We start from the raw sequence: 22,878 nt of genomic DNA on the forward strand, positions 1-22,878 counted from the left end.
TCAATTATATAGGGCGCAATCCTCCCAAAAAATGACTAAGTGTTATTTTGGGCAGGTTTTGCATGGGGATTTCCGCCAGGTGTTTAGGTGCAATCGAGATCTGTAGTCAACCACATTTAAGTCATTTTTTTGCAGCTTGGGGAGTTTCTCACTGTAAAGTCCCACACTTAGAACTTTATTCTGCAGTGGGAAATAAAGACACTGGCAAGACCGTCTCCTTATAATAATAATCTTTATTGTCACAAGTAGGCTTACATTAACACTGCAATGAATTTACTGTGAAAAGCCCCGAGTCGCCACATTCCGGCGCCTGTTCGGGTACCCAGAGGGAGAATTCAGAATGTCTAAATTACCTAACAGCCGTCGGGACACCCTTTTCAAAAGGCGCCTGATCTCAGTCAGGTTGAGGGTCCCCCACACCCCCAGTCATTGCGACAACCCCCCCTCCCCCGCAAACATGGACAACGACCCAAACCTCGACCCCGGAGAAGCAACCTCGCTCCCATCACCATACGTCTGCGTGACGCCCCACTCCCAAACACCACCAAGGTGACCCGGCATGCATCCATCCTTGTCGGCATCACCACCCCCCTCCCTGCACCTGCTCCTCCCCCAGTGAATGTACCCCGCTATTGGGTCGCTGAGGGTCTCCCACCTTTTAGCCATCCCCTTTTCAGTTCCCCCCCTTTCAGGACCTCACCCTTCATACCTCCCTTCACCCCTCCTCCTCACCCTTTCATGGACATGGCCCCCTCAGGTCCTGCACCAGCAGGGTGCCAGGTTAACACCACCGGGATGCCAGGTTGGCACTGCAGGGACACTGTCCTGCTCTGTCCCCAACCACCTGGGGATTGCAATGGCCTCTTATGCCTGCCAACTTGGCCATCGCATCTAGTTTCCGTTTCTGTATACCAGTACTAATTTGCGTGGCATGAGGCCTCGCCGGTGGTGCCAGTGAATACTGGGAGCATGTGGTCCTGAACGGACTAATGGTTCATTTAAATATGTTATCTGGATCACGCCCAGCGAGGGAGTGGTCCTGATTGCAACAGACACCGCAGGTCAGGTGCATCGCGCCGGCTCAATGCCAGGCACAAAACCCGTTTTTGGGCTTTCCCGCTATGCACTTGCCATAACAGAATCGGAGCCGGTTGCAACATGGTGGGAAAACCACACCCACAGACTGGCTGGACAGTACTTTGGAACATCCTCAGGTTACATAAGGTGCAATATAAGTTTTCTTTCTTAGTTAGCCTGAAGGTGGAATACGGTGTACCGTTCTTTGCACAACACCAAAGCAATAGAAAAGATGCAATCCCTAGAATGTTGCCAAGGATTAGGAGGGATTATGAAAAGCTATATTGGCTCCACCCCACAGCATGTTCGCACGAGGCGGGATGGACGAGCTACACAAAATGCCATGGACATCAGCGAGACTGGAAGATCTCGTTGGCGGCGAATGGTAAGCCGTCACCATCGAAGGGAAACACACCACAAGGGGCGCCTGAAAACCCCACCCAAGGAGTTTGCAGCACTGACAGCAATGGGGAGGAAGGGGAGGATGACGTTCTTTGAGAAGGTGACTGAACAGGTAGACGAGGGTAGAGCAGTTGATGTGGTGTATGGATTTCAGTAAAGCGTTTGATAAGGTTCCCCACGGTCGGCTGTTGCAGAAAATACGGAGGCTGGGGATTGAGGGTGATTTAGAGATGTGGATCAGAAATTGGCTAGTTGAAAGAAGACAGAGAGTGGTAGTTGATGGGAAATGTTCAGAATGGAGTTCAGTTACGAGTGGCGTACCACAAGGATCTGTTCTGGGGCCGTTGCTGTTTGTCATTTTTATAAATGACCTAGAGGAGGGCGCAGAAGGATGGGTGAGTAAATTTGCAGACGACACTAAAGTCGGTGGAGTTGTAGACAGTGCGGAAGGATGTTGCAGGTTACAGAGTGACATAGATAAGCTGCAGAGCTGGGCTGAGAGGTGGCAAATGGAGTTTAATGTGGAGAAGTGTGAGGTGATTCACTTTGGAAAGAATAACAGGAATGCGGAATATTTGGCTAATGGTAAAATTCTTGGTAGTGTGGATGAGCAGAGGGATCTCGGTGTCCATGTACATAGATCCCTGAAAGTTGCCACCCAGGTTGATAGGGTTGTGAAGAAGGCCTATGGTGTGTTGGCCTTTATTGGTAGAGGGATTGAGTTCCGGAGCCATGAGGTCATGTTGCAGTTGTACAAATCTCTAGTACGACCGCATTTTGAGTATTGCGTACAGTTCTGGTCGCCTCATTATAGGAAGGACGTGGAAGCCTTGGAACGGGTGCAGAGGAGATTTACCAGGATGTTGCCTGGTATGGAGGGAAAATCTTATGAGGAAAGGCTGATGGACTTGAGGTTGTTTTCGTTAGAGAGAAGAAGGTTAAGAGGTGACTTAATAGAGGCATACAAAATGATCAGAGGGTTAGATAGGGTGGACAGCGAGAGCCTTCTCCCGCGGATGGAGGTGGCTAGCACGAGGGGACATAGCCTTAAATTGAGGGGTAATAGATATAGGACAGAGGTCAGAGGTGGTTTTTTTACGCAAAGAGTGGTGAGGCCGTGGAATGCCCTACCTGCAACAGTAGTGAACTCGCCAACATTGAGGGCATTTAAAAGTTTATTGGATAAGCATATGGATGATAAGGGCATAGTGTAGGTTAGATGGCCTTTAGTTTTTTTCCATGTCGGTGCAACATCGAGGGCCGAAGGGCCTGTACTGCGCTGTATCGTTCTATGTTCTATGACGTTAGAATTATTGAGAAAAACAGCGATGCAGATTTGATGGTTTGATTCGCCTGTATGCTGTAAAGTTCTGTCACCTACCACATAGAAATCTCCAACATCATACTGCCTTCCCTTTCTCCTACCATACTGATGGCAGTAAATGCCCTTTTGAATAAATGGAAGTGCTTTTGTCCTGAAAAAAAAATGATACAATTTTACCTTCAGAATGTCTGAGAGATTGTAAAGGAACACTGTTGTCAAAGCAGATAGTAACGGTACAGGTCAATCCCAGTTTTGGATATAACTCCGTATATCCTTGGAGAAATATTTGTGGTGTGCAGAACTGCAGAATGAAGTCATTACACATTCCGTACAACCCAGGTCAAAGTAGATACAGAGCAGGAATGTCAGACATGGGAATTTGAGAGATCAGAAGTCTGGCTTCTTTCCAACCACACTAGATACTGGGAGTAAATTTCTGTGCATTCCTCCTGCTTGAAAAAGTCTTCTGTGACATGTATTAATCGTCTGAAGTGACATGGGCATAAATAGTGGAGAGCCTCCCTGTGCTCCAGAGACACTAAATGGTAGATTGTTCACCCAGGGCACATTTTTCACAGCTTACTGAGTGTTTGCTTGTGTAGATAGATGTAGTTTTGTCTCTGGGGGCTGCCCTTTGTGTTCGGCCTGGAAAGAAAACTGTCAGCTGTGGTTCAGTGTCAGCAAGCTCCCATCTGGGTCTGAAAACGACCTTGTGTCAGCTGTCGTTCAGTGTTAGCAAGCTCCCATCTGGGTCTGAAAACTACCTTGTGTCAGCTGTGGTTCAGTGCTAGCAATCTCCCATCTGGGTCTGAAAGTCCAACTCCAGGCAATTTAAGAAAAAATCTAGGCTGAGGCTCCAATGCACTACTGGGGGTGTGCAGCACTGTCAAATGCGCCCTCTTTCAGATGAAATGTTAATCCGAGACCCTGAAGTAAACATGGGAATCAATATTTTGCAGAGCAGTAGCAATCTCCCCAGTCTCCGGCCCAATATTTAGCCCTGAAATTCTATCACCTGATCACCTATTTCATTGCTGTTTTGTGGGTGCATGCTGCGCACAAATTACATCCGTGGCTCTTTATATTATGCAGTGCCTACACTGCCTTAAGTAAACATATTTAATTGGCTATAAAGCACAGTGCGCTAAACAAATACAATAAACATGCCTACTCTATCATTTATGGTGATGCATTTGATCAAAAGCATCATTTCACAATAGTTTTCTAAAATTCACTCTGAGCAAATGATCATTGCAGGCAGGAATGAGAAATAATAAACTGTTCCGTGGTCCATCTCCAAAGAGATTAAACTCGATCACCAATCATACAAATCACACATTTTTGGGACATCCAATATAGGAGCAGGCATTATACCATACGCCTCATCGAACCTTCTAAGCCAGGGGTGGACAAACTACGGCCCGCGGGCCGCATGCAGCCCGTCAAAGGTCTTTATGCGGCCCACCAAGATCAAGTCATAAAAAAAAAAAAATTTTTTTTTAATTAAAAAAAAATTTTTTTTTTTTAATAAGGTTAATTGTGGGGGGGCTGTTGGGTTACTGGTATAGGGTGGATACGTTGACTTGAGTAGGGTGATCATTGCTCGGCACAACATCGAGGGCCGAAGGGCCTGTTCTGTGCTGTACTGTTCTATGTTCTACATGAGGCGCCCAGAATCATAACTGGGTGAAGCGCCATTTTTGAAAAGTAAAGAAAAAGAGGGCTAAAGGCAGGATGCCGCCGGGGGAAGCGCTAAGGTATATGCCGCACGCTAATTGGTTACAACCGGGACTATTAATTAATATACTATGCGGCCCTTTAAAATTGTGAATTTCTGAATGTGGCCCTTGCACGGAAAAGTTTGCCCACCCCTGTTCTAAGCCATTCAATATGATCATGGCTGATTTTCAGCTTCAGCTCGCCATAACCCTGGATTCCCTGAGAAACCAAAAATCTGTCTAAGTCTTAAATATATTCAACAATTGAGCATCCAAAACCCTCTGGGGCGGAGAACCTGTGCTCTTAAATATTTGTTGTCTTGCGTTATGATAGGAGACCTACCTGTTTTTCCCAAACTTGCGATATTCATATACCGTTAAAGACTTATCGAAATCAAAGAAGAAACCGATTAGCTCTCTGCACGCATCCCGTCCATTCCTGGTTAAAGAATGAAGTACATACAAATTAGGCATGCTCCTCAGCCAGGAAGTGATATTGGTACGGAGCCTTGCGAGACTAGAGTGTGGGCCACAGATTGGACAATGACCTCAATAAAATGGAGCTACAGTCTCAATTTTCTGTACCCTCTTCATGAATGAGCCTCTGGACCAATAACAAGACCTCAAACAATTAACCCCAAGTTATCTTTAGCTGGAAAGAATGGAGCATATAAATTTCAGAGATATAAATTACCTAAGTGACTCCTACAGGTTAGCCACAGTCCCAATGAGCTTGCACAATATACATAAGACCATAAGACATAGGAGCAGAATTATGCCACTCGGCCCATCGAGTCTGCTCCACCATTCAATCATGGCTCATATTTTTCACATCCCCATTCTCCTGCCTTCATCCCATAACCCTGATTCCCCTTACAGATAAAAGGATCAAGCCTCTTCTCAAACAGGCAACTGTCACCTTTGATAGAAACATTCAGCAGGTCAAGCAACATCTGTGAAGTGAGAAACAGAGGCCGGGATTCTCTGTTGCGAGTCCACCCCACCACAGCTGCTGGCGAGAACGGAGAATTTGGCGCTCAGCCAAATCTCCCATTCACTGCAGCAGAGGAGGAGAATCCCACTGCTGTGAACAGATGGGAGAATCCCGCCCAGAGTTAAAGGGTGGGATTTTCCAGTTCTGCCTGCCATGGGACTGGAGATTCCCATCCAAGGTTAACGGACTTTTTGTTGGTCTGTTTTGGAGAAAAATGACCTTGTGTCAGCTGTGCCTCATTGCTGGCATGAGTGCAAATGCAGGAAATCTAGGGAAAAAAATCTAAGCTGAGACTCCAATGCATTACTGAGCGACGGGGTGATGTACAGGACTGGGAAAGTACACCCAATGTTTCAAATCCAATATGACTAAAGCTAGGCTAATATTTTAGGTTGTCGATCCTGCGTCAGGACCAGTAAATGTCAAAGATGTGACACCTGGAAAATTTGGCTCCATAACAATGCACATGCATCGCTTCCCGTCACTTCTGAAGTGACCCATGCAGCGAAGGGTGATTACACAAATTGTGCCATATAGGTGCTGAAAGCTTTCACAGTAAGCAGGTTGTAACTTCAAACCACCTCTCAGTATCCTGTCAACCACAGTGAAGAGAGCTGTATTTGTCAGGTACCACTAAGTGGATTGTTTGACTTTAAATAGGTGGCATTATCCCAGGCTAATTTACCAAGCAACAAGCAGTAAATTAGTGGGATCAAAAACAGTGGATTTGCAATAATTGAATGCTTAAACATACCTCACTGGGACATAGGAAACAACAAGGCCACTAAAATAAGACTGATGGTTGAGGAGGTGGTGGTGTTAAGCTTGTATCACTGAACTAGTAATCCAGAGACCCAGGGTAAATCTCTGGAATCTCACCATAGCAGATGGTGAAATGTGAATTCTCATTCTTGTTTTCAAATCTGCCCAAGGCCTCACCCCTCCCCGTCCAGCCCAGAATTCTTCCAAGGTAACAGCATTCTTACAATTCTGACCTCTTGATCTTCTCCAATTTTAAGTACTACTTTATTGGTGACTGTTTTTTCAGCAGCCAAGAAATCCCTCCATAAACCTCTCTATCTCTCTCTCTCTCCTCCTTTGAAACACTCCTTGAAACCTACCTCTTTGATCAATCTTTTAGTAATTTGACAGAATATCTTCTTAGTGTCAAACTCTGCTTGAAAACAATTCTGTGAAACACTTTGGGATGTTTTGCCATGTGAAAAGCTCTATAATAAATACTGTTGTGGAAACAGCTAGCAGTGACTCACATGTAATTGTCTAAATCCATTTGTTCATTGCAAGTGTGACTATAAACTCCTTATTCATCACAAAACAGATGCTAATGATTTAGATGCAGGCTCTTTGTTGGAATGAGTGTCAGAAACTGGTGGAGCTATTATGTAGAGCCAGCAGTAGTGGGGCAGATCTGTAGGCCAAGTGAGGCTTCTAGAATCTTGGTTACCGTAAACCACAACCTCCATTTTCTGCAATGTGTTCCTTATGTGACACAGTCCCCAAGAGATTCACAGAATCACCCCTATCAACTTAGTTTTTTCATTGCCTAAGTTTAGTATATTTTTATTCAGTAATATCTAGGTAATGTATAGAGTTGAATGTTTTACACCTTAGTTCCATCACTAAGGAGACTGATTATGATTTCAAAAATAATTAAAATCTTTGTCAGGTTAAAAACAATAAAACGTTTACCATAAAGAAAAATGATGCCGCTGAAATAAATATTACAAATGATACAGAAATGGAAACAAGCCAATTGGCCCAACTAGTCTGGGTTGGTAATTGTCCTCCACACGAGCAATAGTTATAATCATGTACCCCTCCTTACTCCAATATTCCTGTACTCTTTCCTTCATCTACCAAAACTGTTGTGTGGACATGATCACGGCCTCTGTTACCAATTTCAGTGACGTATTCCACAGCCCCAATAAAAGCAGAATATTGCAGATACTGTGACTGAAAAAAAAAAGAGAAACTGCTGGAAATATTCAGCAGTCTGGTAGCATCTGTTGCGAGTGAAGCAGAGTTAACATTCTGAGTCAAATATGACTTCTTCAGAAATAAAGAACTCAGGTTCTGAAGAAGTCATATTCGATTCAAAACGCTTCCCTCTGATTCAAATCTTTCTCTTGCGCTCCGTCTTAGCTGTCTTCCATTGAATCTCATTCTAGATTCCACAATTACTATTTTGTTTTATTTTTCCAATTAAGGGGCAATTTAGTGTGGCCAATCCACATTTCCTGCACATCTTTTTGGGTTGTGGGGGTGAGACCCACGCAGGCAAACTCCACAGGGACAGTGACCCTGGGCCGGGATCGAACCTGGGTCCTCAGTGCCGTGAGTCAGCAGTACTAACACTGCGTCATCGTGCCGCCCATTCGATTGTTGCTCAATCACTTTCCACTTTCCACTGGTTTAGCTCACCAGACTAAATCGCTGGCTTTTAAAGCAGACCAAGCAGACCAGCAGCACGGTTCGATTCCCGTACCAGCCTCCCCGGACAGGCGTCGGAATGTGGCGACTAGGGGCTTTTCACAGTAACTTCATTGAAGCCTACTCGTGACAATAAGCGATTTTCATTTTCATTTTTTCACATTCTCTGAGAATACCAGAGCATGCAATTACTGTTTTTTTCATAAATTTAGAGTACCCAATTAATTTTCTTTCCAATTAAGGGGCAATTTAGAACAGCCAATCCACCTACCCTGCAGATCTTTGGGTTGTGGGGCAAAACCCACGCAAACACGGGGAGAATGTGCAAACTCCTCACGAACACTGACCCAGAGCTGGGATCGAACCTGGAAACTCAGCGCTGTGAGGCAGCAGCGCTAACCACTGTGCCACGAGCATACAATTACTTGATATTGAGCGCACAAGTAGCACATTTTAAAAGAAAAACAATACTGAAATTCTAATGGGCCAAATAACCCATTAACCACAAAGTAACAATGGTGAAAAATTTGACAAGATTGAGCGTACCTTGAAATAATCCGGGCATCGAAGCGCAACTTGTTTGACAGCAGATTTTCTGTCAACGTTGAACTTGTCTTTACCCTATTGAAGCAATAAATATCAGACACTTATAAATCCAATAAAGGATTTCAGGATACATCTCTTCACTCGGTGCGCGGTTAGAAAGCAGAACCCACAGAGAATAATTGAGGGAAATAGCATAGATACATTTAGGGAAAACTGGATAAGTGGACAATGAAAAAAGGAATAGAAGGGTATGATGATGGAGCTAAATGAAGAGGGAGGGAGGAGGTCAAACACACAGTAAACCATCATCTTACGAGACAGAAGGATAAACATCGGCATGGATCAGTTTGCATGTTTCTGTGCTGTACATTATAATTTGTAAAACTGTCCCTCAATGAACAAAGCGTGCGGCTCCCTCTATGTCCTGCAAGAAAAGTTGCCTCACAACATACAGGAGGCGTGGGGCTGGACATCAGAGTCCTCACCCCTAAGAGGAACGGGCCCTGGGGACCGCAGGGGGTGGCCGAGGACAGATCGGTCACCGGTGTAGAGGTTGGCATACGACGCAGAGGTGAGGTTACACTGTCCCCCACCCAGATGACCTATCACACGTGAGTAGTTAAAGCCATACAGACTGACCCATCCCTCCCACTGACCACATGTCCATTCTCCCTCAGGATCTCCATCAGATGGTGGTGGCACCCACCACCACACAACCTCCCATGAGAACACTGTAGAGCAGCTCCGAGGAGACCACCATATTCACGGCACAGCAGTCATCCCCACCTTCCACCAGCGCAGAGACACACACTTCGGTGGGTGACAGTAGTGGTCAGGCTTCTGGGGCACATTCTGGTGAGCAACATCAAGTTACATTCACGTCACACATGTGCCAGCCAATGACCATCTCCTATAAGAGAGGATCTAACCATGGCACCTTGCCTTAGCTTTAGCATTGCTGAATCCCTCACAATCAACATCCTGGGGGTTACCATTGATCATAAACTCAACTGGACTAGCCATATTAGTGCCATCGCTACCAGGGCAGGTCAAAGGCCAGGAATCCTATAGCAAGTAACTCACCTCCTGAACCCCCCCCCCAACCAAACCCTGTCCACCATCTACATGGCACAAGGCAGGAGTGTAATGGAATACTCTCCACTTGCCTCGATGACTGCAGCTCCAAGAACACTCAGGAAGCTCAACACCATCCAGGACAAAACAGATCATTTCATTGCTCCTCCTTCAACAAACATTCAAACTCTCCACCACCAACAAACAATGACAGCTGTGTGTACCATCTGTAAGATGCACTACAGTAACTCCTCAAGGTTCCTTAGACAGCACCTTTCAAACCCTCGCCCAACCTCGAGGGGGACAAGAGCAGCAGATACCTGGGAACTCCACCACCTGGAGGTTCCCCTTCAAGTCACTCACCACCCTGATTTGGAAATATATCAGCGTTCCTTCACCGGGGCAAAATCCTGGAACTTCCTTCCTAACAGCATGGTGGGTATGCCTACACCTTAAAGACTGCAGCGGTTCAAGATGGCAACTTACTACCACCCTCCTAAAGGCAACTAGAGATGGACAATAAATGCTGGCCTAACCAGCAACGTCCACATCCCGTCAATATATATTTTTAAAACACACACACGGTGCGATTTACCTACCAACCCTTCGCATGGTTTTCGGCGGCAGAGGCAGACCACCAGGAGGGATTTATCGACTCAGCCGGGATTTCCAAGTGACTGCACCCCTCGTCGTCGTGCACTGCCTTGGACCTGGAATATCCCGCCGCCATGAACAGCCAGTAGATCATACCCACAGTTGCTGATGCACATCAGGTGGAGGTAGGAGGCCCAGGCGAGACAGCTGTTGGAGGTCTGCTGTCTCCAGGGCCCAGTAGGGTCCCAGTCAGATGCTGAGCCTTTGCACCAGGTTTACCAGGTACTGATGCAGTCAAAGAACAAAAAACAGTGCAGCCTATCATGATGCTTGTCTAAACTAAAACCTTCTGCACTTCCAAGGTCCATTTCCCTCTATTCCCATTTGATTCATGTATTTGTTAAGATACTTCTTAAACACCACTATCCACCTGCTTCAATCATCTCTCCTGGCAGCGAGTTCCAGAAACTCACAACTCTCCGTGTAAAACTTTTCATAATGAAAGCCCTACTGATGACGGCATGCTTGCCTTCTTGACTAAGTTATCCACTTGCGTTGTCACTTGCAGTGATCTGTGGTCCTGTATAGCCAGATCTCTCTGCCTGTCAATACTCCTAAGGATCCTGCCATTTACTGTATACTTCTCACCTGTATTAAATCTTCCAAAATGCATTACCTCACATTTGTCCGCATTAAACTCCATCTGCTATTTCTCCGCCCAAGTCTCCAAACGATCTATATCCTGCTGAATCGTCAGACAATCCTCATCACTATCTGCAACTCCACCAACCTTTGCGTCGTCTGCAAACTTACTAATCAAACCAGTTACATTTTCCTCCAAATCATTTATATGTACCACAACAGTAAGGGTCCCAGCACTGATCTCAGCAGAACAGTCGATAGGTGCGGCCATGATATTCAGAGGGGGATGTCAGCTTCATGCTTTTAAAAAGGTGTACTAATCAGCACCCACGTGACCACTTGCTGGGAAGGAGGTTAGATCACGGGAGGCCGTTAGATAGGGGGTCTTTCCTATTATTTGTATGGAGATTGGCTTAAGTGATGATTATTAGTTTCTTGCCATACCACGATCCTGATTTCACCAACTGGTGCGGGCCGGTTAGATCGCAAACTGATCGCTAAATGTTGTGCTCAAGTCTATACAGTGAGGCTTTATCCCACAACCTTTTGACTTAGAGGAGAGAGTGCTACCATAGAGCCACGCATAACAGTTATGATTGTATATACAAATAATTGAATTTGGTCTTAAAAAATTCCATAAACACATACTTGGTTTGATGTAGTTTTCTATTTCTAAAGCGCAGTGGTGCAGAGCCAAGACCTGGAAGTGTAGTTTGCTGCTGACTCAGATCAATAGCGCTTGAATCTTGTCCCGGGTCACTGATGACTGCCCTGTTTCGGATGGGAATGGTCAAGCGAATACAGTGAGGTTGTATTATCATCAACAATTTCCATTAAAGTAGTGCTTTTAATGTAAAGAAACATTGAAATATCATTTAATAAATGGCCATAAGTAAATTGAGAGATTAGATGGGGTGACCAGGAAGCTGGTGTAAGAGATGAATCGAGGGGAAGAAGCGAACAAGAGAGACAGAGAGAGAAAGAGAGACAAAGGGACAGAGCAAATAAGTAAGGGGAGGAAAAGGTACAAAGACATTTAGAGGAAGGAAATTCAGAGAACAGGATCAAGGTGGCTGTAGACCATGTGCCAAAATATTCAATTGCTCTGGTGAAAGACCAAAATATTCAAATAATGGCCTTCAAAATATTGCATGGGACAACAACGAAGTCAACATTACAGTGACCACCTACATCTACAGCTCACAGACTAGTGCCAGTGATGCCCATATCCCATGAATACTTTTTTAAAAACCTCACCACCTTGCTATTAAATGCCAATTTGCATATACAAAAGGTATAGATTTAAACACACTGTAAAGCTTCTTCAACTCATCTTTCAAAAGTAGCAGCACAAGTATTACTGTATATATTTAGAAAGGGTTGGGTTAAATTACATTGCAACAGAAGTACCTCTATTTCCTTTAGAGTAACCAAAGGTTGATGGTGCACAGAACAAAAAAACAGAATAGTTATTGGGTTAATAAAAAAAAAGCTTTTTCTGAAAAACTTTTAGCTCATATTGTTTTGAATGTCAGCCTTGTTTTCACTTACCTGGAAAGTTGATCGACCAACACTTGTTCCACGACTGCCTGCTTTCTCTTCTCTGCAGCCAGATCCTCCTATGCACAAAATTAGAATCATTTAACACTCTTTATGGAGGTATCAGCTCGACATCTAACATAACAGTGTGAGTGTGGAGTTCTGCATGTTACATTCTAAACCATAAATAAATACTTTTCACCAATTGGTCAAACTCTTGGCCCAAAATTCAGCAGCTTTTGTTGTTCGGAGTACAGAGCTGGGCTATTTATAGAAAAAAATAACTTGCATTTATATAGTGCCTTTCATGGCCTCGGGAGATCTCCAAAGCACTTTACAACCAATGAAGTACTTTTGAAATGTAAATATTATTGTAATATAAGAAACACAGCAGCGAATTGGAGAACAGCATGATCTCAAACACAGTGATGTAACAGTGATCAGATAATCTGTTATAATGGTATTAATTTGGAGATACGTATTGGCCAAGACACCCAAGATAGCCCACTTGCTCCTCTTTGAAACAGTGTCATGGTATCTTCTACATTTAACTGAGAGGGAAGATACGGACTCAGATTAACATCTGAGCTAAAACCAGCAAGCGTTCCTTTTATTGTCATCCTTGGACCTCATGACAATATCATCTGAAAGATCAGCATCAGTTTCCACATGTACTCTGACAACGCCAAGCTCTACCTCACCACCACCGTTCTCAACCACTTATCAGACTGCTTGGCTGACAACCAGTACTGGGTGAGCACAAATTTCCTCCAACTACATACTGCGAAGACTAAAGACATTGACCTCGACCACACACTCTATTCCCTAACCACCGATTACCCGGAGACTGTCTGAGACTGAACCAGACTGCTTGTAACCTTGGTCCCTTACTTGATCCCTACTGATCACATACATGTTGCATCACCGAGCCTGCTTATTTCCATCTCCATAACATAACCCAATGTCCTGCCTCAGCTCATCTACTGCTAGCATTCTCTAAATGACACTGTTACCTCAAGACTTAATTATTCCAATGCCCTCCTGGCTGGCCTCCCACTTACGTCGTCTGTAAATATGATATCACCCAAATGTCTTCTGCCTTTTACCAAAACTGCACCGTGTTCCATCCATCCAGCATCCCTATGCCCACTGAACTACACTGGCTCCCAAATTCACATCCTTGTTTCCCAATCCCATCATGGCCAGTCTCTTACCAAACCATGTCGCCGTGTCCAGGCCTACACCCTTCTGAAATATCTACGGTTCTCCAATTCTGACCTCTTGCACATCCCCAATTTTAATCACTCTGCCATTGGTGGCCATGCTTTCAGCTGTTTAGGTTCACTATAAACACAGGTTGTTGTTGTTGAACTCTCGCCACATTGCCCAGACTTCAAACCAGACACTGCAGAGCAAACTATATAACCAAAAATGTATGGGGTGGGGTTCTCTTTGCTATGTGTAACTTTTCAACCATTGTCATAAGTCGGAGGCATGAAGGAGGAATGTTGATCAGGCAGAAAAGGAGAGTTCCTTTTTGGAGTCATACAGCACAGAAAGAGCCAATTTGGCCCATGATGCTTGTGACAACATCTTGAAAGTGCTATCCAATTAGCTCCACACACCTGCTCTTCTCCCGCATTACCCTGCAATATTCCCTGCTTTCAGTATTTATCCAATTCTCTTTTGAAAATTACTATTGAATCTGCTTCCACTACCATTTCAGGCAGCGCATTCCAGATCATAATTCACCGCAGCATAAAAAATTCTCCTTGCTTCCCTTCTGGTCTTTTGCTAATGACTTTAAATCCAGGACCCATCTTCCTGCCAGTGGAAAGATTTTCTCCTTCCTTACTCTATCAAAACCTTCCGAATTTTGACTTGAGTCCTGAGATTTTCAATGTCCAACCAAACCCTGGGAGCAGGTAGAGGAGGTCTTCATCCAAAGACTGCACCTCCAGCTATGCTGAACCTCCCTCCGAGCTGTACTGGAGTGTCAGTGTAGATGGTGCACTCATGTCTCTGAACTACTACCAATTGCGTCTAGCTAGTTCAGAAGAAAGATATTTTACTAAATTAGATGCTCGAGTTAGACAGTTAGCAGCTCAAGGCCTACTCCAGAGACCTGAGCATATCAATTACAATTCAGTGCAGTACAAGAAGAGACCTAATGAAAGCACTGCTTCTCCCTGACCTTTGAAATGACCTGCCCAACATTTATCTATGAACCCATGCCACTACCGTTAGCAATCTAATTTCTGCTTATGGTACCTTGTGGTTTGCAAATTGGCTGCTACATTTCTTATAGTAATTACGCTGGTGACGAGACATCAGAAGTAATTCATTCACTGCAAGGATCTCTCAAAGAGGTGCATTATTTCTTTATTAAGAGTATACCAAGGGAAAAAACTTAAGACTTTCAGACCCAAAAAGACCAAGTTGAGAATAAGTACTTCTCCACAAAATGCAAAGAAAAATCGGAAGGAGGGAAGACACACTGCGATGTTCTCACAGCCAAGAATTTAAATCAAAGTGCAAGTCTGTTTTATTAAATAAATTAAAATAGCAACCGACTCACGGTTTCCAACCTCCTCATGCTTTGCTCCACGGTGTATGGTTTGCTGGTGTAACATTGTTGAAGAATTACTTTTGCGTTAATGGAAGTTAGGCCCTCAGGATTCACTTCATCAACTGGAGATTCCTTTTAACAATGTAAAAATTCAAAAAATATACATTATCAAACCATAGGAACAAGAGGAGGCCATTCAAACCACATTGAGTCTGTCCTGCCATTTAATTAGATCATGGCTGATCTGTATCTTAACCCCCTTTGCTCACCTTGGTTCCATTTCCTTTAATACGTTCCTTGTCTTCTTTCAGGTACCGCATTCTAAGAGGACATTGGCAACCATGGACTTCCATTGGATCGGTCCCAGTTTATGCTGGGCAAAGTACTGCAAGGATTAACGATTGCTCCTTCAGTATAGCTGACCAGGAAACTCCCATTCTTTACCGTCAGCCATCAGGGACATTGGAAAGATTTATAGGCTAATATCAACCCATTTGAGCATGTTATTGTTACAACGCCTTAGTCCCTCATGGCAGACCTTTGACAAGGTCCCTCATGGCAGACTGGTACAAAAGGTGAAGTCACACGGGATCAGAGGTGAGCTGGCAAGATACAAAACTGGCTAGGTCATAGAAGGCAGAGAGTAGCAATGGAAGGGTGCTTTTCTGATTGGAGGGCTGAGACTAGTGGTGTTCCACAGGGATCAGTGCTGGGACCGTTGATGTTCGTAGTATATATAAATGATTTGGAGGAAAATGTAACTGGTCTGATTAATAAGTTTGCAGACGACACAAAGGTTGGTGGAATTGCGGATAGAGATGAGGACTGTCAGAAGATACAGCAGGATTTAGATCATTTGGAGACTTGGGCGGAGAGATGGTAGATGGAGTTTAATCCGGACAAATGTGAGGTAATGCATTTTGGAAGGTCTAATGCAGGTAGAACCCTCAAGAGTATTGACAGTCAGAGAGATCTAGGTTACAGGTCCACAGGCAAGGGGCAACACAGGTGGAGAAGGTAGTCAAGAAGGCATACGGCATGCTTGTCTTCATTGACCGGGGCATTGAGAATAAGAATTGGCAAGTCATGTTGCTGTATAGAACCTTAGTTCGGCCACACTTGGAGTACAGTGTTCAATTCTGGTCGCCACACTACCAGAAGGATGTGGAAGCTTTAGAGAGGGTGCAGAAGAGATTTACCAGGATGTTGCCTTGTATGGAGGGCATTAGCTATGAGAGGCGGTTGAATAAACTCGGTTTGTTCTCACTGGAACAACGGAGGTTGAGGGGCGACCTGATAGAGGTCTACAAAATTATGAGGGGCATAGACAGAGTGGATAGTCAGAGGCTTTTTCCCAGGGTGGAGGGGTCAATTACTAGGGGGCATAGGTTTAAGGTGCGAGGGGCAAGGTTTAGAGGAGATGTACGAGGCATGTTTTTTTACACAGAGGGTAGTGGGTGTCTGGAATTCGCTGCTGGAGGAGAAGGTGGAAGCAGGGACGATAGTGACATACAAGGGGCATCTTGACAAATGCATGAATTGGATGGGAATAGAGAGATATGGACCAGGAAGTGTAGGAGATTTTAGTTTAGACGGGCAGCATTGTCGGCATGGGCTTGAAGGGCCGAAAGGCCTGTTCCTGTGCTGTACTTTTATTTTGTTCTTTGTTCTTGGGCCAGTGCAATGTCAATTCAAGCCCACAGATCCCGGAGATCCAACATGAGTGAATTAATCAATAATTTGTGTATCATTGACCATTGACTGCTCCAATGACTTACCAGCACTAGATTTGTAAGTAACACATTAAAAACTGTTTTATTTATAACAGGAGAAGTGTTATGGGCCAGGGTTTAGAGAACCCCAAAGTGTATCATGGAGTTCACCTGACCCACAACTTTTAATAGATTGTGGTATGGGGAGCACACGGCCCACTCTACAGGTGTGGTACAGCAGAAATGGAAAAGTATTTTTCAAACCAAAACCAAAACAATGCTTATTCTATGAACTCAAGTTAACCTTTTTAAAACATATAGTGAACATCTTAGCAACCATTAATTCAAATACAACCCCCAAAGAATATAACACTAAGTAATCCTTAATAACTTCCCAAACAACATCCAGAAGACAAAAGAAACACCTTTTAACAGAAGCACATCAGGTTTACATTTACTACTGAAAACATTTACAATTCTGTATTCACCAAATGATCAAGAGATATACTCTTTTCATGGCAGAGAGATCAACAGTAAACCTGCTTTGTCTGGCTTCATGTCCAACACTGAAAACGAAACTAAAACACACCCTGCGGCAAACAGCCCAAAACGAAAGTAAAAAGTTGACAGAGAGCCCAGCTCCACCAACACTCTGACATCACTGATAAACACCCATTACTTAAAGGTACATTTCTTAAACACCCATTTCTTAAAGGTACTCTCAACATGACAGAAGAGATAAACATGTAATGGCAAAGGTAGAACAACAATCTGCCAATCTAATTATTCCCCTAATGCCGCTCCACCTTCCACCCAGACACTCACAAGACAGGTACCCTGTGGGGGGGGTGAGGGGTTTAGGAAAGGTTCAAAATAACAGGGATTAAAGTGGAGATGAGAGGTGCATCTTTGCTGCTGAGGTTGTAGTCTTTGTAGTTGGTGATCTTCCAAGGATGCAAAGATTTGAAATCATTGGTTGGTTTAGATCTTCTAATGGTTGTCTTCAGGTAGAACATGCAGGCTATAGAATTATCTCTGGGGAGTCATTTTCAGTTGAATGACCTCCACCAGACTGGCCCTCAGACCAAATTAGATAATATTTGAATCCTTCACTTGAGGATTTCCCTCCTGCAGGCTAAACTGACTGGAGAGAGAAGGGTCTTTAAACACAGGCCATCAATTAAGATAAATCAGATTGAGTTCCCAGCGCTTTTTTTTATTTAAAAAATTATTTTTTTCCAACTAAGAGGAAATTTAGCTTGGCCAATCCACCTACCCTGCACATTTTTGGGTTGAGGGGGTGATACCTACGCAGACATGGGGAGAATGTGCAAACTCCATATGGCCAGTGACCCGGGACCGGGATCGAACCTGGGTCCTCGGCGTTGTGTGGCATCAGAGCTAACCACTGCACCATCATTTCACGTTCCCCAGCATTTTAATCAGAAGTGGAACGTTCACCGAACGGGCTGCAGAGTATTTTGATCGTCTGCCTTCCAAACAGATAGTTAAACTTTCACAGACCTGGCTACTGATTGCTGTCTTTCAGTCAGAAGTTAAACCTTCACAGGACTGCTCGAAAGAATGACCAGACCCGCTCACTCCAGTCAAGGAATCCAGAGAGAGAAGAGACTCCAGCCTTTCTGGAGGAGATATTCAATGAGGTTTCTGCTCAGCTCTTGCCTATAATGAAAAAAACTGAAAGCCAAAATGGAACCTGAATTCTGTTCCAGAATTGTGTGAAAGGCTCGACCAATCCCAATCGAGAATAGATGCTGTCCCTGAATTTAAGAGGGAATTGGCTTCTAGCCAAAACAATATCACGGACTGTGCCACAGAGCATTCTGAATCAAGGGGTCTGCCTGGGCCAGTCCGAATAGCAGCTTGCAGTTCCAGGGTATTAAATGTCTGTCGTTTTTGAAGCCAGCCAGCAGGACACTCATTAAAAAGAAAAATGGATTGGAAAGAGGATCCTGACATTATGAACACACTTACTGGGGCGACCAAATCATGGAGTGGGACATGAACCCAGAGCTTTTGTCCCAGAGATAGGGGGCGGGGTTCTCTGTCCCGCCAGACTCTTTTTCTGGCACGGCGCGCACCTGCCGGCAGCATGATCCTCCGCCTGCGGCAGCCGGCAAATGGGGCTTCCCATTGTGGCCACCCCGACACTGTCAGGAAAACTGCGGGCGTGAGTTGGGATCCCGCTGACGGAGATTCCAAGCCTAGGGCCCTGCATCACAAATCCTCCTTTCAATGGCATTACATAAAAGTCAATCGATCCCAGTTTTGAAATTGTCAATCTATCTTAAATTGCTTTTTACAGGAGTGCGTTCCAGATTTCCATTATCCTTTGTGAAAATAAGTGCCAACCTGACATCACCTCTGAACAGTCCAGCTCTAACATGAAGGTTATGCCCCTTGCACTGAACTCCCCCACTGGAAGAAACAGGTTCTCTGTATCTAGCATATCAATTCCTTTAATCACCTCAGTTAGATTACAACTTCATCTTCTATACTCAAAGAGAATGCAAGCCTAGACTCGCAGTGTCCAGAACTGAACACCGACCTCTAAAATGTGTAACCAAAGCTCTATCCTGCTGTGGCATAACTTCCACCATCTCGTATTTAATACGCCTGGAGATCAAAGTTGACATGCTATTAGCATTCTTTGAACTTGTTTACAGTTCTTAGTGATTTCTGCATACGAGAGCCCAAAATCCTAGCTGCTTCATACTTCGGGAGAGATATTGTGGTGTTGCGGTAATTTCACTTGACCAGTACTCTCGAGGCCCCGGCTAATAATCTGGGTTATGAATTTAGACCCAGGGTGGCACCGTGGCGTGGTGATTAGCACTGCTGCCTCATGGCGCCGAGGACCCAGGTTCGATCCTGGCACCGGGTCACTGTCCATGTAGCGTTTGCACATTCTCTCCGTGTCTGCGTGGGTCTCACAACCACAACCCAAAGATGTGCAAGGTAGGTGGATTTGCCATGCTAAATTGGCCCTTAATTGGAAAATTTTAAAAAGAAATAAAATGAATTTAAATCCCACCATGGCAGCTGGTGGAATTTAAATTTATAGAAACATAGAAAATAGGTGCAGGAGTAGGCCATTCGGCCCTTCGAGCGTGCACTACCATTCAATATGATCATGGCTGATTCAGTATCCCATTGATGCACATTCTGTATCCCATTCCCACTTTCTCTCCGGAACCCCTTGATCCCTTTAGCCTCAAGGGCCACGTCCAGCTCCCTCTTGAATATATCCAATTAACTGGCCCCAACAGCTCTCTGTGGTAGAGAATTCCACAAGTTCACAACTTTCTGAGAGAAGTTCCTATCAGTCCGAATGGCTTACGTCTTATTCTTAGGCTGCAATCCCTAGATCTGGATTTCCCCAACATCGGGAACATACTTCCCATATCTAGCCTGTCCAGTCCCATCAGGATTTTATATGTATCTATGCGATCCCCTGGCAGCACGGTAGCATGGAGGGCAGCACGGTAGCATGGTGGTTAGCATAAATGCTTCACAGCTCCAGGGTCCCAGGTTCGATTCCCGGCTGGGTCACTGTCTGTGCGGAGTCTGCACGTCCTCCCCGTGTGTGCGTGGGTTTCCTCCGGGTGCTCCGGGGGGGGGGGGGGGGGGGGGGGGGGGGGGGGGGGGGGGGGGTTGTTGGGTTACGGGTATAGGGTGGATACGTGGGTTTGAGTAGGGTGATCATGGCTCGGCACAACATCGAGGGCCGAAGGGCCTGTTCTGTGCTGTACTGTTCTATTCTATTCTATTCTTCTAAACCCCTGCGAATACAAGCCCAGTCGATCCAGTATTTCATCATATGCCAGTCCTGCCATCCCAGACATTAGTCTGGTGAACCTTCGCTGGGCACCCTCAATAATAATAATGTCCTTCCTCAAACTAGGAGACCAAAACTGCACACAATAGTCAAGGTGGGGCCTCAACAAGGCCCTGTATAACTGCAGCAAGACATCCCTACTCCTATACTCAAACCTCTTGCTATGAAGGACAGCATTCCATTAGCTTTCCTCACCGCCTGCTGTACCTGCATGCCAACCTTCAGCGACTGTTCCACCATGACACCCAGGTCTCGTTGCACTTTTCCTTTTCCTGAACTGCCACCATTCAGATAATTTGTCTTCCTGTTTTTGCCACCAAAGTGGATAACCTCACATTTACCCACATTATATTGCATTTTCCAAGTATTTGACCACTGAGCCAGCCTGTCCAAGTCACTCTGCAGCCTCTTTACATCCTCCTCACAGCACACATTGCCACACAGTTTAGTGTCGTCTGCAAATTTGGAGATATTGCAAGCAATTCCTTCGTCCAAATCATTAATGTACATTGTGAACAGCTGGGTCCAGCATTGAACCCTGCGGTACCCCAATAATCACTGTCTGACACTCTGAAAAGGACCCGGAATCTTCCGGAAGATTATTTGTGTCCTTCTTAATGAAGACAGGCCCAAAGTAATTGTTTGACTGGACTGCCATCACTTTGTTGCGCATTATGAATTCACCTGATTCACCAGTCTTTTTCTCTTCACATATTTATAAAAGTTTTTACAGTCAGTTCTAATGTTTTCTGCAAGCTTACTCTCCTTCTGAATTAAACCCTTTGCCCTCCTCTGCTCAATTTTTAATTTCTCCCAGTTCTCAGACTTGCTGCTTTTTCTGTCAATTTATATGCCTCCTCTTGGCTTTAACACTATCCCTGGTTTTCCCGAGATAGCCATGGTTGAGCCACCTTCCCCATCTTACTCTTGCGCCAGACAGGGATGTACAATTTTGAAATTCATCCATGTTTTCTTTAAACGTCTGCCATTGTCTATCCATCATCAACCCCTTAAGTATCCTTTGCCAGCTTATCCTAGCCAATGCACATCTCATACCATCAAAATTGGTTTTCTTTAAGTTCAGGACCCTGGTCTCAGACTCACAATGTCACTCTCCATCTTAATGAAGAATTCTAACATATTATGGTCACTCTTCCTTAAAGAATCTCGGTCACAACCTTGCTAATTAATCCTCTCTCATTGCACATTACCCTATCTAGGATGGCCTACTCTCTAGTTGGTTCCTCGACTACATTCCAGGAAATCCTCCTCCTCCCATTGCTACCAATTTGATTAGCCCAATCAAAATACAGATTAAAGTCACCCATAAACATATAACCAATGTATAGGCCATAGAATTCAATTAATTAATCTGAAATTGGAAGCCAGTCCCAGTAATGGTGACCATGAAACTATCATCGATTGCTGTATAAACCCATCTGGTTCTTTTACCAAGGGAAATCTGCAATTCTTACTCAGTCTGGCCTACATGGGACTCCAGACCCAAAGCAATATGGTTGACTCAGAAATGGCCTAGTAACCCATTCAGTTCAAGGGCAAAATAGGGATGGGCAACACATGTTGGACTTGCCAGTGACACCCATATCCCAGGAAAGAATAAAGGGAAACAACTACACAAGAGTGTAGCTTTACAAGCCCACACTGAATCAAAAACAAGCTTCAGTTTTCTGCTAGCGCCTGAGCAAATACCTGCATCTGAAGATTGGCTGGTGGAGGCTGCTGACACAAAGAGTTTGTTTTGCTCTTCGGTGTTGTTTGCTGGCTGTGTTGCTTGAAACTCATCTTCATCTCCTCCTCGTACTGCTGATACTTCAGCTTGTACCTCTCCGAAGGTGGAGGCAGAGTCTCAGGTATGGTCAACTCTTCTAATGGACATGGCTGAATGTACACAGTTCAATTAAAATAGTTATTTTCAAAAGATGTCCATGCAGAAGCAGTGACGATCAGGGGTGAAATGAGAAACCATTACCCTCCACCCTCCCACAGAAAAGGATAATAGAAATCTGGATGTGTGCCCCCCGCCATCCCCCCTCCTTCTTCCCTTCCCCCCCTTCCCCCCCACTCTTCTCTTCCCCCCCTTCCCTTCTCCCCCCTTCTCCCCCCTCCTTCTTCCCTTCCCCCCTTCTCCCCCTCCCTTTCTACCCCCCCCCCCCCCCCCCCCCCGCTTTCTCCCCCCCGCTCCTTTCCACCACCACAGGCTGCACAAAGAATTGGATGCTGGGACGATTGGAGCATTGAAGACAGGAATCAATGGATTTATGTTCGGTAAGGGATATGAAATTAAACCGAGGCTCTGTCTGCCCTCTCATGTGGATGCAAAAGATTCAATGGGATCATTTTGAAGAATAGGGAAGTT

General features: G+C 44.8%; 1 protein-coding gene across 7 annotated transcripts in view; it reads right to left on the minus strand.

Moving 5' to 3' along the window:
• The window catches only part of caps2 (calcyphosine 2), a 61,286-nt gene that overhangs the window by 16,773 nt on the left and 21,635 nt on the right, over positions 1-22,878 (minus strand). For 5 of the 7 annotated variants that reach the window (XM_038780894.1, XM_038780893.1, XM_038780897.1 and 2 more), the window contains 7 exons: positions 22,212-22,400; positions 14,940-15,062; positions 12,374-12,441; positions 11,471-11,593; positions 8,513-8,587; positions 4,865-4,960; positions 2,861-2,954 (listed from right to left, as the gene is read on the minus strand). In XM_038780894.1, coding sequence (XP_038636822.1) covers positions 2,861-2,954; positions 4,865-4,960; positions 8,513-8,587; positions 11,471-11,593; positions 12,374-12,441; positions 14,940-15,062; positions 22,212-22,400 — 768 coding nt within the window. The remainder of the gene's footprint in view (positions 1-2,860; positions 2,955-4,864; positions 4,961-8,512; positions 8,588-11,470; positions 11,594-12,373; positions 12,442-14,939; positions 15,063-22,211; positions 22,401-22,878) is intronic. The other 2 variants (XM_038780896.1, XM_038780895.1) reach the window with 2 other exon arrangements.

The sequence above is a fragment of the Scyliorhinus canicula genome, chromosome 20 (assembly GCF_902713615.1).
Source record: "Scyliorhinus canicula chromosome 20, sScyCan1.1, whole genome shotgun sequence".
NCBI lineage: Eukaryota > Metazoa > Chordata > Chondrichthyes > Carcharhiniformes > Scyliorhinidae > Scyliorhinus > Scyliorhinus canicula.